Source organism: Schistocerca americana, chromosome 2 (assembly GCF_021461395.2).
Source record: "Schistocerca americana isolate TAMUIC-IGC-003095 chromosome 2, iqSchAmer2.1, whole genome shotgun sequence".
Lineage (NCBI taxonomy): Eukaryota > Metazoa > Arthropoda > Insecta > Orthoptera > Acrididae > Schistocerca > Schistocerca americana.
Genome location: NC_060120.1, coordinates 103,575,371 through 103,588,767, shown reverse-complemented (window position 1 = coordinate 103,588,767; position 13,397 = coordinate 103,575,371). Strand labels below are relative to the sequence as shown.

The following is a 13,397-nucleotide window of genomic DNA, read 5'->3' as shown; positions in this document are numbered from 1 at the left end:
AAGTGTAATGTGCTACGAATACATAGAAAGGAAGATCCTTTATCATTTAACTACAATATAGCAGGTCAGCAACTGGAAGCAGTTAATTCCATAAATTATCTGAGAGTAGGCATTAGGAGTGATTTAAAATGGAATGACCATATAAAATTAATTGCCGGTAAAGCAGATGCCAGACTGAGATTCGATAGAAGAATCCTAAGGAAATGCAGTCCAAAAACAAAGGCAGTAGGTTACAGTATACTTGTTCGCCCAGTGCTTGAATACTGCTCACTGGTGTGGGATCCGTACCAGATACAGTTGATAGAAGAGATGGAGAAGATCGAACAGAGAGCAGTGCGCTTCGTTACAGAATCATTTAGTAATCACAAAAGCGTTACAGAGATGATAGATAAACTCCAGTGGAAATCTCTGCAAGAGATACGCTCGGTAGCTCAGTACGGGATTTTGTTGAAGTTTCGAGAACATAAATTCACTGAGGAGTTAAGCAGTATATTGCTCCCTCTTACATATATCTTGCGAAGAGACCATGAGGATAAAATAAGAGAGATTAGACCCCACACACAGGCATACCGACAGTCTTTCTTTCCACGAATAATAAGAGACTGGAATAGAAGGGAGAACTGATAGAGGTACTCAAGGTACCCTCCGCCACGCACCGTCAGGTGGCTTGCAGAGTATAGATGTAGATGTAGATCTTGCTGCACAACTGGATGTCTGTGTTGGTAGTGCTGACACACTCAACACCATCCCCGAGGTGCTCGCCATTCTTGGGTGAGTTCGTGCTTGGCTGTCACGAGGCCCCAGGCTTTGCAGCACCTCTTCTCATCCTGTGTTTCATATCTGATGTACTTCTCCCCTCTCTTGGGGTACGTCTCTTGGGTATTTTTGAGAAAGCGTCCTGAAGTTTTTGTAGCCCAGGATTGGAACAATCCCTCATCTGCTTTTTCCTCCTTTCTTTGTTCTCCATCTCCGCATCCTCCGCTTTGGTGTTTGAGGTATTTTTGTTTATTCTTCCTCCTCTCTGCGCACTCATGAAGGCCGGCCCACATATTTGATCCATAACTGGTGACTGGGTAATGCTTTTGCTAGCCCCCGGTGTACAGGTAGGTTTCACATGTAATGCCAGTTACAAGCCAGGTCCAGGAAGGGGTGACTCCCTGAGCTGTTACCTTCCCAAGTGCCAATTAGTCCCTCTGTCTGGAGTTCGGGGTGTGTGACCTGTGTGGTGTCAACAATCACTGAAGGTGGGCAAACACCCCCCCCCTCCCCCCCCTCCCCCCTCCCCCAGAGAGGCTCCCCTGTCTGAAGGAGAACACCACTGCAGTTGCCGGCAGTCATGGAGGATTTTTTCCTAAAGGGCCGGTCATCTTCATATCAGTCTACATCTATTAAACACGAACTAAATCAGGCTAAAGATTCAATGACTCTCCCAGCTGTACCTCAGTTCTTCGTGGTGACATGTACCGGAGGTCAGTCTTTTGCTACAGTTTATCCGTTTATTATTCAGAGAGGCGTTGAAGCAGTTGCAGGCCGTGTGAAATCCTGCTCTTGCTTATGCAGTGGAACTTCACTTATTGAGATCAATTGTAATTTTTCAAGCCCAACAACTGCTTACAGCTTTGCTCCTCCATGGCTATTCTGTTCGTGTTGAGGCCAATCGTACACTGAATGCTTTGTGGCTATTCTGTTCGTGTTGAGGCCAATCGTACACTGAATGCTTTGTGGGGTGTTTTTTACACTTGGCTACTTGATGGTCATACTGAGGGAGAAATCCAACATTCTCTCTCTGATTAGGGCATCGCTGTGGTCCTTTGGGTAATGAAAAAGGGTGATGCAAACTTCATGCCTGCATGCACTCTGTTTCTCACATTTGTTCAAGTAGTGTTTCTATTGAAGATTAAGGCAGGCTATGAAGTCATTGTGGTCAAACTATACATTGGAAACCAGATGTGTTGCTGTCAGTGTTGTAACCATAATCACATGTCCTGTCGAAACGTGGCCAAATGTGTTACTTGTTGTACAGATGCTCATAAGGGCAACTGCCCACCTCCTCCTCCCCACTGTATCAATTGTAGTGGCGGCCATGCTGCCTCATCCCGTGAATGTCGTGTGTATCTCCAGGAAATCCGGGTGAAGCAAAAAGCGCCCTACCCTGTCACTCTAATGTTGTTGGCTAGCCAAAAGCCCTGCATTTTACCATCTAGCACATACAGTAATGTCCTCAATATGCATCACTCCACAAAGAACAGGGCCATGCAGACATGCGACCTCCAGTTCAGTACTGCACCTGTGGAATCGCCCAGTATCGTGATATCATTCCCGTCTCCTCCTACTACAGTAGCACAACAAGCTACCAGATCTTCGCCCCTGATGGAAAAATCACAACTCGCACGGTGGAAAGGAGACAGGAACATTCCTTCAAGGACTCCTTACTTCCTTCCACCCAGTTGGATTCATTCAGTTAATACTAGGCAGAAATCTGTTCTGCATTTGGATCACACTTCCTTGACTGTTGTGCAGAAAGGTGTGCAGTATACTGCTGCATCCATTTTATGTAAGCTACCACAAGAATTCAAAAATTTTAACAGTAATCCACGTGCTTTCAAATCAAAACTGAAATTTCCTCGTGGGCCACTCGTTCTATTCTGTTTAGGAGTTCCTTGAAAAATTAAGCTGATTGCTGTGTTACGTTGTTGATTGCATTTACATAAACTTACTGCTTGTCTTTTTTTTGCGTTCGTAGACATTTTATTTTATCTGTTATTACTTTTATGTTGTAATTTCATTTACTTACCCTTTCCATGACCTTGGATATTTGCTCCACAGTTTGGTCATATGAAACTAGATGTATAAAATAAAAAAAAGTAAAATAAAGTCTTTGTCTGCCAACCATAGTGGCACTAAGAAATTGAACAAAGCAAATGGTCCTCTCCTTCCCTGGCTCAGAGATCCTCTTCAAAGGTGTCATTGCATGATACCCTCACCCCGCCGACCTCCATTTCGCTGGTACGCACTGCCTACCTTTCTGCCTTTGCAAATTCTGATGCTCTGTTAGATTTGATGGAACAGTATCCCCCAGACTGTGCATAATGTAGCGGTGTAAACCCAATCGCCAGTTTTCTAAGGTTCTGAGGCAAACTGGAGGCTTTACTCATAGCTGGTGACCTCCGATGAACATCGTTTCCCCACTTGTGACAGCCAGGTAGAGTACCTTACAAATCCTGAAGGCTTCAGAATGTTCCATACCTCGCACTTCTTTACTGTGCCGTGTCCCAGTCCTCTGGTGGACTGACGCGTGCCACAATGTGATTTGCACGCGGGGATATGGTCTCCGTGTTTTTAACCATCACCCTACAATGGCAAACTGTATTTGTTATAAATAGTTGCATGCACAGTGTCGTCACATTCATCAGGTTAGCAAGAAGGTAGATGGGATTTCCTGTATTAGTCCTTTTAACAGTTCCACCCTCTCTTCATTCGTGTGGGGCAAGGTCTGTTGGCTCTCTGAGACCAAGGTTGCAATATCCCATGGTTTGTGAGACTGTGAAACCTATCTGAGTAATGAATTACCAAGACTCTCTCACAGTCCCCTTGTGACTCCATGTTAATTGTAAATTAAGCAAGATAATCACTATCTTTGATTGCCTTAACATAGAATCATAAGGTGGTAAATTTCAATAATCCTACTATATAACTGCCTGTTCAGTCAGTAGAATAAATTGGCAAACTGAAGGGAACTATGTGCTCATCAAAATAGAAATGCAAATGAAACATAAACAGATTATTTATTATTTTAAGTAATTATGAAGTATTGGCTTCAACATTCTATGAAAAACAAAGTTAATTGCTGATGACAGCTTACAATATAGGTATGTGGAGGGATGGCCACTGTATCCTAGCTGCACATTTAATCATTAATCCATTTCAACCCAACGATTAATTTAGAAACTTAAGTGGTTGATTGAATACCATATCAAATGACACTAAGGCACAAGTCATGTTTAGTGGAGCTGTGGCAATGGTATGCTTTCTGTCTAAATGTTAACCCCCACCTAGTGAGCCATGCTGCGGTATTCTCTCACCAGTCTGCTGTGGCGGTAAGTCGGAGGACTGTGGTCATGGTAGAGAATTGGACTCCCTTGCTCATCAGGACTTGTACACCTCCAAGTGCCATGACATCTCCAACTATCTATCCCCATCCACCAAAAAACCAAAGGTCTCTCTCTTCTTCCACCAATTCAAATGGAGCAGTTTGCGCCCATCTTTCCACAAACACCACTAAGGAAAAATGCAACTCTTTTCCACCAGTAGCATGTCAGTCCCATGTTACCAAATCCCCACCCGGGAATGTTGTCAGTCACAGGCCAGTCGGAGCACATCTTCCTCACTTGTTTGTTCTAGAAATTCTTGCTGGTGTCAGCCGGCGATGAGCGAATTGGAGCATAGTTTGACCCTTCTGTATTTCCCCAGGCCAAACCACATTCCAAGACTTATACTTTTCTGCCATAAATTGCTCTCGAGCAATCTCATGAAACTGTTGCCCTCAGCCATCTCAAGAGGCAAGTCATGCCACAGGCTGATAACTCTGATGTACTGAATAGGACCAGTAGGTTCCATAAGCTTCCATTGGTGGCCAGTTGACGTACACAAGCCAGCACAAAACTCTGAGTGTGCATGACAAAACTGTTTGTATGAATTTCTGGTAGTGCAATGGGCTTTTTCCACCATCTGTACATCTTTGGGCTGTGCCCTCTGTTCGCCGAAACTACAAAATCCATGGGGCTCATGCTTGGTAGGAAACTTTCTTGGTCCTCCCAGTGTCTCACCTGGCCACATGCTACACCCAGTCCCTCAGTGTCCTACATATGCTAAGGGTACTTAGAACATCGGAAAGTCCTCCTCTGTTCATACCGATCCCTTGTCCGTTCAAAACGTGACTATGGATATTTAGTTTATTCAGCTGGACATTCGTTCATCTTGCACTGTGTTAACACATTACCATTGTGGCATACTTTTGACCACTGGTGCCTATTACACTAGCGCAGTTGAGAATCCCTTTGCAGGAGCTGCCGAATTACCACTGTCATACTGGTGTGATGCCCTCCTCAAGAGATAAGCATTCTGTTTGTGAGGGGGAAGGGGGGGGGGAGATGTGTTGCGTTACTTATTTAATGTCCCTGGTAATCTGCTACTTGCAAATCCACTCTGCAGCTGGGTGGTGTTTGTGCTGCTTCTGATACAGGTCTAGCATATCTGCACCGATAATTCAGCAGGTTTTTTTACTGGTTCTTGCTTAGATGTGTCTTACTCCCATAATGTTTATATTGCGAAGACTTTTTATCCTGTGCTTGTTAGTAGTATTGTAAGTGTCTAATGTGGTTGTGAATTGCACACTTTGAATTGAAGTCTCGTAATGTGAAATTGCTTTTATTGTTAGACATACATTTCAGTGAGGAATGCGATGCAGTTGCTACAATGTCTCACAATTCCACATTCGTTCAAATTATGTGTTTTCGTTTGGATGGTGATATGTTTACCTAACATTCGGTTTGTATTTCGTCACCACCTGACTGGCACTTACATTTATTGTTGACTTCAGTGGCAACAAATTTTGTAATGTTCCATCTTCCAAAAATCATAATTCTGCAAACAGTAGTGAATCATGCACAGTTCTTGGAATAATTCACCAGTTACATTTAAAAGTAAAAACACAGTATATTAAGTGCAGATTGGTAGATGCGTTTCATGTGCATTTGTTAATAATCAGACAATTCCTGAAGATATTCAGTAAGTTCAACTTTCAGGAACGTTGTGATGAAGAAATGTTACAAGCAACCGACCATTGCAATGTGTGGATTCCATTTAGTTTATGTTGATCTTGTAACTTTTGATCATCGACATTTTATAATATGATGTGAATAGAACTTTCATGAAGTTGTTACTCATGTGCTGTGGGGTTGCAGTGGTATTAAGACTGGCGTAATGATATTTTGTGATTTCAGATATTGTATTATAGTTTATAAAACTACAGGGTGAAAATTCAATAATGTAGATGATCTCTAGGTTCCAATGATATGATTTAACTAAATGTTGTTCAAAAATTATGAAAGGTCCCAGTACTATTTGTTTGGCACACTGTATGCCTACGTGGTGAACTATGTATTTAAAAGTAAACAAAAATTACGAAAAGGGTAGATTGTACTCGCTGTAAAGATAACGCATTGAGCTGGAGACAGGCACAATGAAAACACACTTAACTTTCTGCCAAAACCTTTTTCAGAAAAGAAGGGAAAACACACAAGCACATTGCCTTTAGAAATTTTGTTAATTAATGCAATTTCTCAATTATGAGATAAATCGAATAATGAACAGTGTTACCTGATTCATAAAAATTAGAGCAACAGAAATGTAAAGTCAAATCCTGGAACATAGCAAGCATAATAATTCAATTGGCGAAAGTAAATTTGGGTGTAACTGCTCTGTAATTATGAATATCTTTGAAGTTAATTAGTTTTTGGAAAATTGAGAAAGATTATTAGAAAGAACGCTCTCAGAACTTTCTAATTATTGGTGTCAATACTGTTAAAACTACTGACTCTCTCATTTGGATTTCACCGTTACACATTATTCTAAGAGCCATTTCATGTAACCAGTTTAGTTTTCAACAAAACTAAATACACTACTGTAATCAGCAGTTGGTAAATTCTGACACAAGCTATGAAATTACAGGAAATATTATGTAAATAAGAAATGAATCATTTTGAGTATGTACGAGACTTAAGTTATTCTTGCAGAAGAACAGTTAGCTGAAAAACAAGGAAAAAAGTGTTACTGAAAGGAGTGGAACAATATCAAGAGTAGTAGTTTCAATGTATGTTTTTGTGTATTTATTAACTTTATACTATTACATAGTCAACTGAAGCCTTCAGTTCCAACACTGAGTGTAGACATGGCTTGTTAGTGATGAATTACTATGTAATGTATGTGTAGTTATGCGTAGGAGTGTGATATAAAATATAGTTTTCTAATATTTTATTACGCACTTTTTCCTTCCTTTTTAAATAAATTACCTGAAAATGCCTTCACAGTAAGTCAAAAACAATAATGACAAAATTTGTGACATGAGGGTGAAGTATATAATAAAATATGAGATGGTCACTGATATTCCCTGAAGACTAGTCTGTGTAAATGGGGGTAAGGTTATGTAAACTGACATGTAAACTGATAGCTTCAGTATGTGCTTGAAGATGAGATCAAATAATAAAAACTGTAGCTCACAGATACATAACAGGGTATTGCCTAATCAATCCGGACAGCCTAACATTACTAGTACGGAACTGCTGACTCCACTGAACTGAGGAACTGGGAGTCTTTAGTAAAACTGTACGCTCTGTGTCTTTTGTCTTGTTGTTGGATCATATGAAGCTCAGCTTCCCAAGAAAAATACAACGTGCAAAATGTGTAACAGCATTCTACTACAGATCTTTATTTGACTTAATGCTGAGTGAAGAAACTGCCTCGTTGAATGGGGAAACAGAAAATGTGGCAGGATCTATCTTGAATTCTCACCCCCCTACTTCCTCTCAACAGCAGGAATTTCTACCTGGTCTGATATATCTAAGTAGACAGTGGCTCACAAAGAGCTCTCGGGGAACTTACCTGAAATCTTAATTTTATCATTTCAGTTATGTGATGAATGTCTTAATTCATCCGCTAGTCCATGAAACTGACTTGTTTACCCACCTTTTTCCCCTCGGGTACATGTGAATAACTAACAGAGATTTTAGGAATTGTTAAAAATAAAATTGAATTTAATGCTTTGCATGGTGTATTATCCTTACCTGTATCTCATCTACCATATATTTTTTCAGTGTCACCTCTTTGGATGTGACACTATTAAGCTAATGTATAGTAATTTATTCCATGTGGGTAAGCTGTTAGATATTATCTCATTGAAAAGAAGTATATACAAGCATACAACAGAAGAGGACTTGACTCAAATCACAGTTTTCATGAAACAGTCCAAAATATATTCTGAAGCCTATTGGATATTCCATTGGACATCTGTTGTTTAATGTAATAGAGATAGATACATTTGGTATCTCTGTGCCCATCTTAGTTCAAATTTTTCATTATTTTGCTGAACCAGTTTAGGAAAAAACTACCTGAACCATCACCAACTAGCTGATTGGTAAACATAGTACTAATGCATTAAAGTGCGCGTCATTTATCTTGGCGGCCGAGTTTAGGTTCGTTCTGCGCATCTGATGTCACAAAACACAGTCAGCCAATGAACAGAGAACGACGTTGCCACATCTCGACTGCAGTGCAGAGCATGGACGAGTGTCTTCAGTTTTAGAAACGTTCAGTCATAAATAAAGTAATAGAACAAAAGCAATGTCTTGATAGCAGACATTCTTTTATAGAAAGTTTGGAAAAAGCATTCTTTATACCAATTGCTTCATATTCTTTTAATTAATTAAACCAAACAAGCAATAAGACTCAAAATTCAGGCGATAGCAAGGAAAGGTGTTTGTATCACTCTCACGAATTGCTTTTTCGCAATAAAGAACAGCGATAATTGTTTATTTCCTATTGTACTTCGATGAAACGTGAGTAATTCATAGTCACACCAACAGTGTTTGTCAGTATTTTGCGTGACGCGTTACAATCCTCATGGCGCTATGTAGTCACACAAGGTGCGTTAGTGTAACGGTTAAGGTGTTGGGCTGCTGTGCGAAAGGTTATGAGTTCAAACCTTGTGTGGAACTTAATGTTTTAATTATTTAAAAACAATATCGAAGTGCCTAACTTCACGAATTTTATTCGTTTGAATGAAATTTCTAGTGCTTTGCCTCTTCATTAACTTTTTCGCTGCTGCAGACACGTGCTCCCCGCATTCCGCGCTGTGCGCGATTTTGTCATCACTGCACTGCTCGCCTGTGCAGACACATGGTGTTCCCACTGCTTTGACACACTTATCATTCGATTTCACAAAAACTATTTGGCCCAAAAATTAGATTTTTACACATCTTCTTGACTGATACCTTCCCCCCATAAATGACTTAATTTTGTTTTGATGTGCAGCATTAAATGTGGTAAACCATTGCACGAAATTTTGAAGAGTTTGCAGAGGTAAAAGTCCATAGCGTATACTTTCCGTATGATCGATTTTAGTTGCCACAATGTTGAGAATGAAATGTGGACAAGATACCTAAATTTCATATAAAATTTACTGTATAAGAATATCTCATTTAATTTCAGTACAACATAGGTGTCGTATGTAATATTGAGAAATATTCCGTCTTTCGCGACTGTAATAAAAGTATTATTTACACCGGACGCGTTTGGCTTTATTTTAAAGCACTTCAATCAAGGAAAGGTATGGCACATACACAATGGTACTCATGTTCTCTTTCTTGTTTTTGTTCCACAGTCGCAGTTTTACTAATGGTACTGAAATATATTCCTCTTCTGCAACTGTAATAAGGGGCTTATTTAGACCAGACGCGTTTCTCTCTTTTGAAGCATATTCAGTGGACAGTATTTTGTCTCCTCCATTGTCAAGTCACCTTTCGTAGTTTTGTGCTGCGGTAACACAATATTCAACGTTTGTGTTGGCAGATCAGTGTTTTAGCAAATAAATGATGTTTGTGTGTGCCACACACAAAAATTATATTTGACATAGCTCAGAGCACTTCACTGATAGACGGTATATCCAAGTCCTAATGTTTTTGTAAGACCACAGTTTTGTTTAATGTATTTTGTCTACTTCCTTTTGATTGATTGAAGTGCTTTAAAATAAAGCCAAACGCGTCCGGTGTAAATAATACTTTTATTACAGTCGCGAAAGACGGAATATTTCTCAATATTACATACAACACCTATGTCGTACTTAAATTAAATGAGATATTGTTATACAGTAAGTTTTATATGAAATTTAGGTATCTTGTCCACATTTCATTCTCAACATTGAGGCAACTAAAATCGACCATACGGAAAGTATACTCTATGGACTTTTACCTCTGCAAACTCTTCAAAATTTTGTGCAATGGTTTACTATATTTAATGCTGCATAAAAACTGCGTTGAACATCGAAACAAAATTAAGTCATTTATGGGCGGAAGGTATCAGTCAAGAAGATGTGTAAAAATCTAATTTTTGGGCCAAATAGTTTTTGTGGGATCGATTGATAAGAGTGTCAAAGCAATCGGAACACGATGTGTCTGCACAGGCGAGCAGTGCAGTGACATAATCGCGCACGGCGCAGAAGGCAGGGAGCACGTCTTTGTAGCAGCGAAAGGGTTAATGCGGCCGTGGTGGCTTTACTTCATGAACTACGCGCTCCCCCCTAAACGTAAGTTTGCAAACTATGCTATACTATGGCGCTGCTTCTATTGGCACGTGCGTCATGTGCAACTGGCAACGCAGCAATCTCCCGCATCTGGGCGGGCATGCGCGAGCCGCCAAGATAAAAGAATTGAACTATAGTGTTGTGTGCCTGACTGGGACTCTCAATTAGGAACCTTGCATTTTGCAGGCAGTGTGCTGTCTTTTCGTGCCTTACCGGCCAACTCACTGTCAATTTGTCACTTGTTTCTCTTCAGTGTTCACTGCTTTGTATAATCCATTAAAGAATATAAAATTTCTTCAAGCAGACAGTATTTTGTCCCTTATCCTGTTCACCTGAGCTAATGCTTCACCATTAATTACAAAAATCAGTGTGATTTCCACTCCTGTTCCTCTTGTCTTCTTTCCATATGTAGAAGTGACATTGTTTACTCAGATTTTGTAATACTACTTTCAGTATCTGCATTAGGGTTTGAGATTCTCTCCCAAACCCCCAGATGAACTTAAGTGTGCACTGGTTGGTGCTCTGCAAGTATAATGATTTGCTTTTTCTGTGGCTATTTTCTGTGAGGAGCATAAGAAATCAAGAAAAGTTGTAAGTGGAACTATAAAAGTTGCCAAATTAAGTAAGTGTTTCATGAAACACTTATATTATTGTATAGATATGCAGATAAAATTTTGAGGCTTGTAATACTTCACTACAGTTTGTAACTAACAACGCAAATGCTGGCAAATGTTTTGGCATTCATCATGTGGACTGTTCCATTCAGTATTGTTTATATGATTGTCATGGCAATGTTCTTGCACGTACATCACAGGGTTGTAAACTGGTGGTGTGGGGTGTGATAATGAAAATTCTAAAATTCAGACTTACAGGCACATGATGAAAGACAGAATTGGAGACCTAAGGGAAATACTAGTGTCCATCAAGCATCAGTTTTTCATGCAGAGTGCATAAATTCCTACCAGTATCTTAACAGCATATAAGTGTTACACAATGTGAGCATGTGATCCACTAAGTAAGGGTCTAGTGAGGTGAAATTTACTGCCTCAGGTGGTCTGTGAAGGCAGCCTCTTTAAATGCCTCAAAGAAAGTATTACGGGTTGCATAACTTCCATGCTGCGTCTGGCCACCTGATCCTTGTGAACAGCAAGTGCGATGGTCGATTGTGTACCCTATGCTTAGGAGGCTTTAGTGCTGAATTTGATGCTGTCTGCGCCTTATGCTGTATGATGCAACACTCTGACTTGTCGGTCAGAAGTGCTATCTTGTATTGCCATTCAGCCCTCAGTAGGGTTAGTAATACTAATAGAAGGAAAAGGGGAAAAGATAAAACACTAGAATTATGATACATTGAAATGCAGTGTATGTCACTTGTACCTGGAGGAAGAAAATTATTTTCCACACTGGACCAAATGTCCTGTTACAGTCAAGACATTGATGCTAGAAGAAACACTGATTTACATGTGCTGTTGAAATGCTGTCTGCCCATAATGTAGAAGAAATAAAAATTTCTCCTGTGTAAATTAAATGTAAGCTGCATTATTTGCCATCATCTGTTCTGCTGGGGTAGTAAGAGAAATTACATCGTGTAAAGTGTCAGAAATACAACAGGTTATGTATATTTTTACTGCAGTGACTGATGTACTGTAACAAATCATTGGCAAGTCATAAGTGGACAAAAAGTTCATTCATCACTTTGTCAGTTGTGTAGCATTAGTGAACATAAATGTTTTTGAGAAGAAGTTGCTTTGCCAGACAGTGTAAAACAGGACACAGTGAACATCGATTTAAAAAATACAGTTTCATTGTACCAAGTATAAGGTAATTTAAAGTTTCTAGAATCAACAGTATTCAAATTGATGGGTCCGTCATTTTCATTGGTATGAGCACTCAGTTGTTTTATTCATTTTACAAATTTTTGCATAGTAATTTATGGTGTCAGTTGGAATGCTAACATTTGTTTCTTTGCAGAAGGGCTGGCTGGAATGGCTCTGGCTGGTGGAGTTGTACTTGCTGTGGGTGCCATAGTTGGTATGGGTGTGGCTATGGCAGCCCGTAAGTCTTAAGAAGTGTACCAGTCACAACGGTGATTTTGCTGCACTGTAACCAGTTCCATATGAGTGTCAGTCAAGTCAAAGTGGCTATTTTTTTCCAAATGCACATTATATAAAGATGTATTTTTTCCACATTTAGTTTACTTTGTACAAAATTTTTGCCACTTCATTTTGTGCAGCAGGTTTGTGCCCATGAGTCTGCTGTTGACTACTTAGTAGATATTGCCATTATTACTATATTTGTTATTATGTTTTAATTATATATGTACAGCTTTGTTGATAATTTTATTTATGAAATAAATCTTTTCTCATAATATTGTTATAGTACAGTTGTACTTTTCTGTGAGAGTAGCCATAATTGAGACATCTGTGAACAGTGTGATTTTAAATGTCATAATTATTTCTTAAAAATATTTGCAGCTACATTTTGAAGATAAGTTATTTAGAGACTGATTAACTTGCTTTTATATGTATATGGCCCATAAGTCACCTATTCATATATTTTAAAAAATAAAATATTTTTTCAGTATAGACATTGAATACTATATGCAATAAATCACACAACATGTAAACATTATAATATGATGGTGTATGATTTTTTAACCTTTTTTTCCTTTTACAACACGTTTGTTACATTTTGGTAGTTGAGTTCATACTTATGTCGAACATTAAAGCCTAACAGAGATAAAATGAGGGAAGGTTATTATGGTTTGATATTACTGAAAAGAGTGGACAGTTACCATTCTGAATCAGCAAACGAGGGGTTTCACGAGAATCATTTGAAATGTGCATAGTGGTAAACAGGAATTTCATGGGCAACTTCCAAAAATAGATAATGTTTTTCTCTCAAACTTGCTGAAATTGGTGTTTCACCAGATGCATGTTGGTTCTATTTACAAAACTTCAATGGATATTCTGAAAATATGGTATACAAATGATGTAATTTTTCTCTTTTTTTAGATTTAAAAATTTTTTTTCTCTATAAACTT

General features: G+C 39.1%; 1 protein-coding gene across 1 annotated transcript in view; it reads left to right on the top strand.

Annotated features, from left to right (window-relative positions):
* LOC124595192 (mitochondrial fission 1 protein) overlaps positions 1-12,988 on the top strand; it is a 42,678-nt gene extending 29,690 nt beyond the window's left edge. The window contains exon 4 of the mRNA XM_047133814.1: positions 12,326-12,988. Coding sequence (XP_046989770.1) covers positions 12,326-12,420 — 95 coding nt within the window. The 3' untranslated portion in view covers positions 12,421-12,988. The remainder of the gene's footprint in view (positions 1-12,325) is intronic.
* The last annotated feature ends 409 nt before the right edge of the window (positions 12,989-13,397 follow it).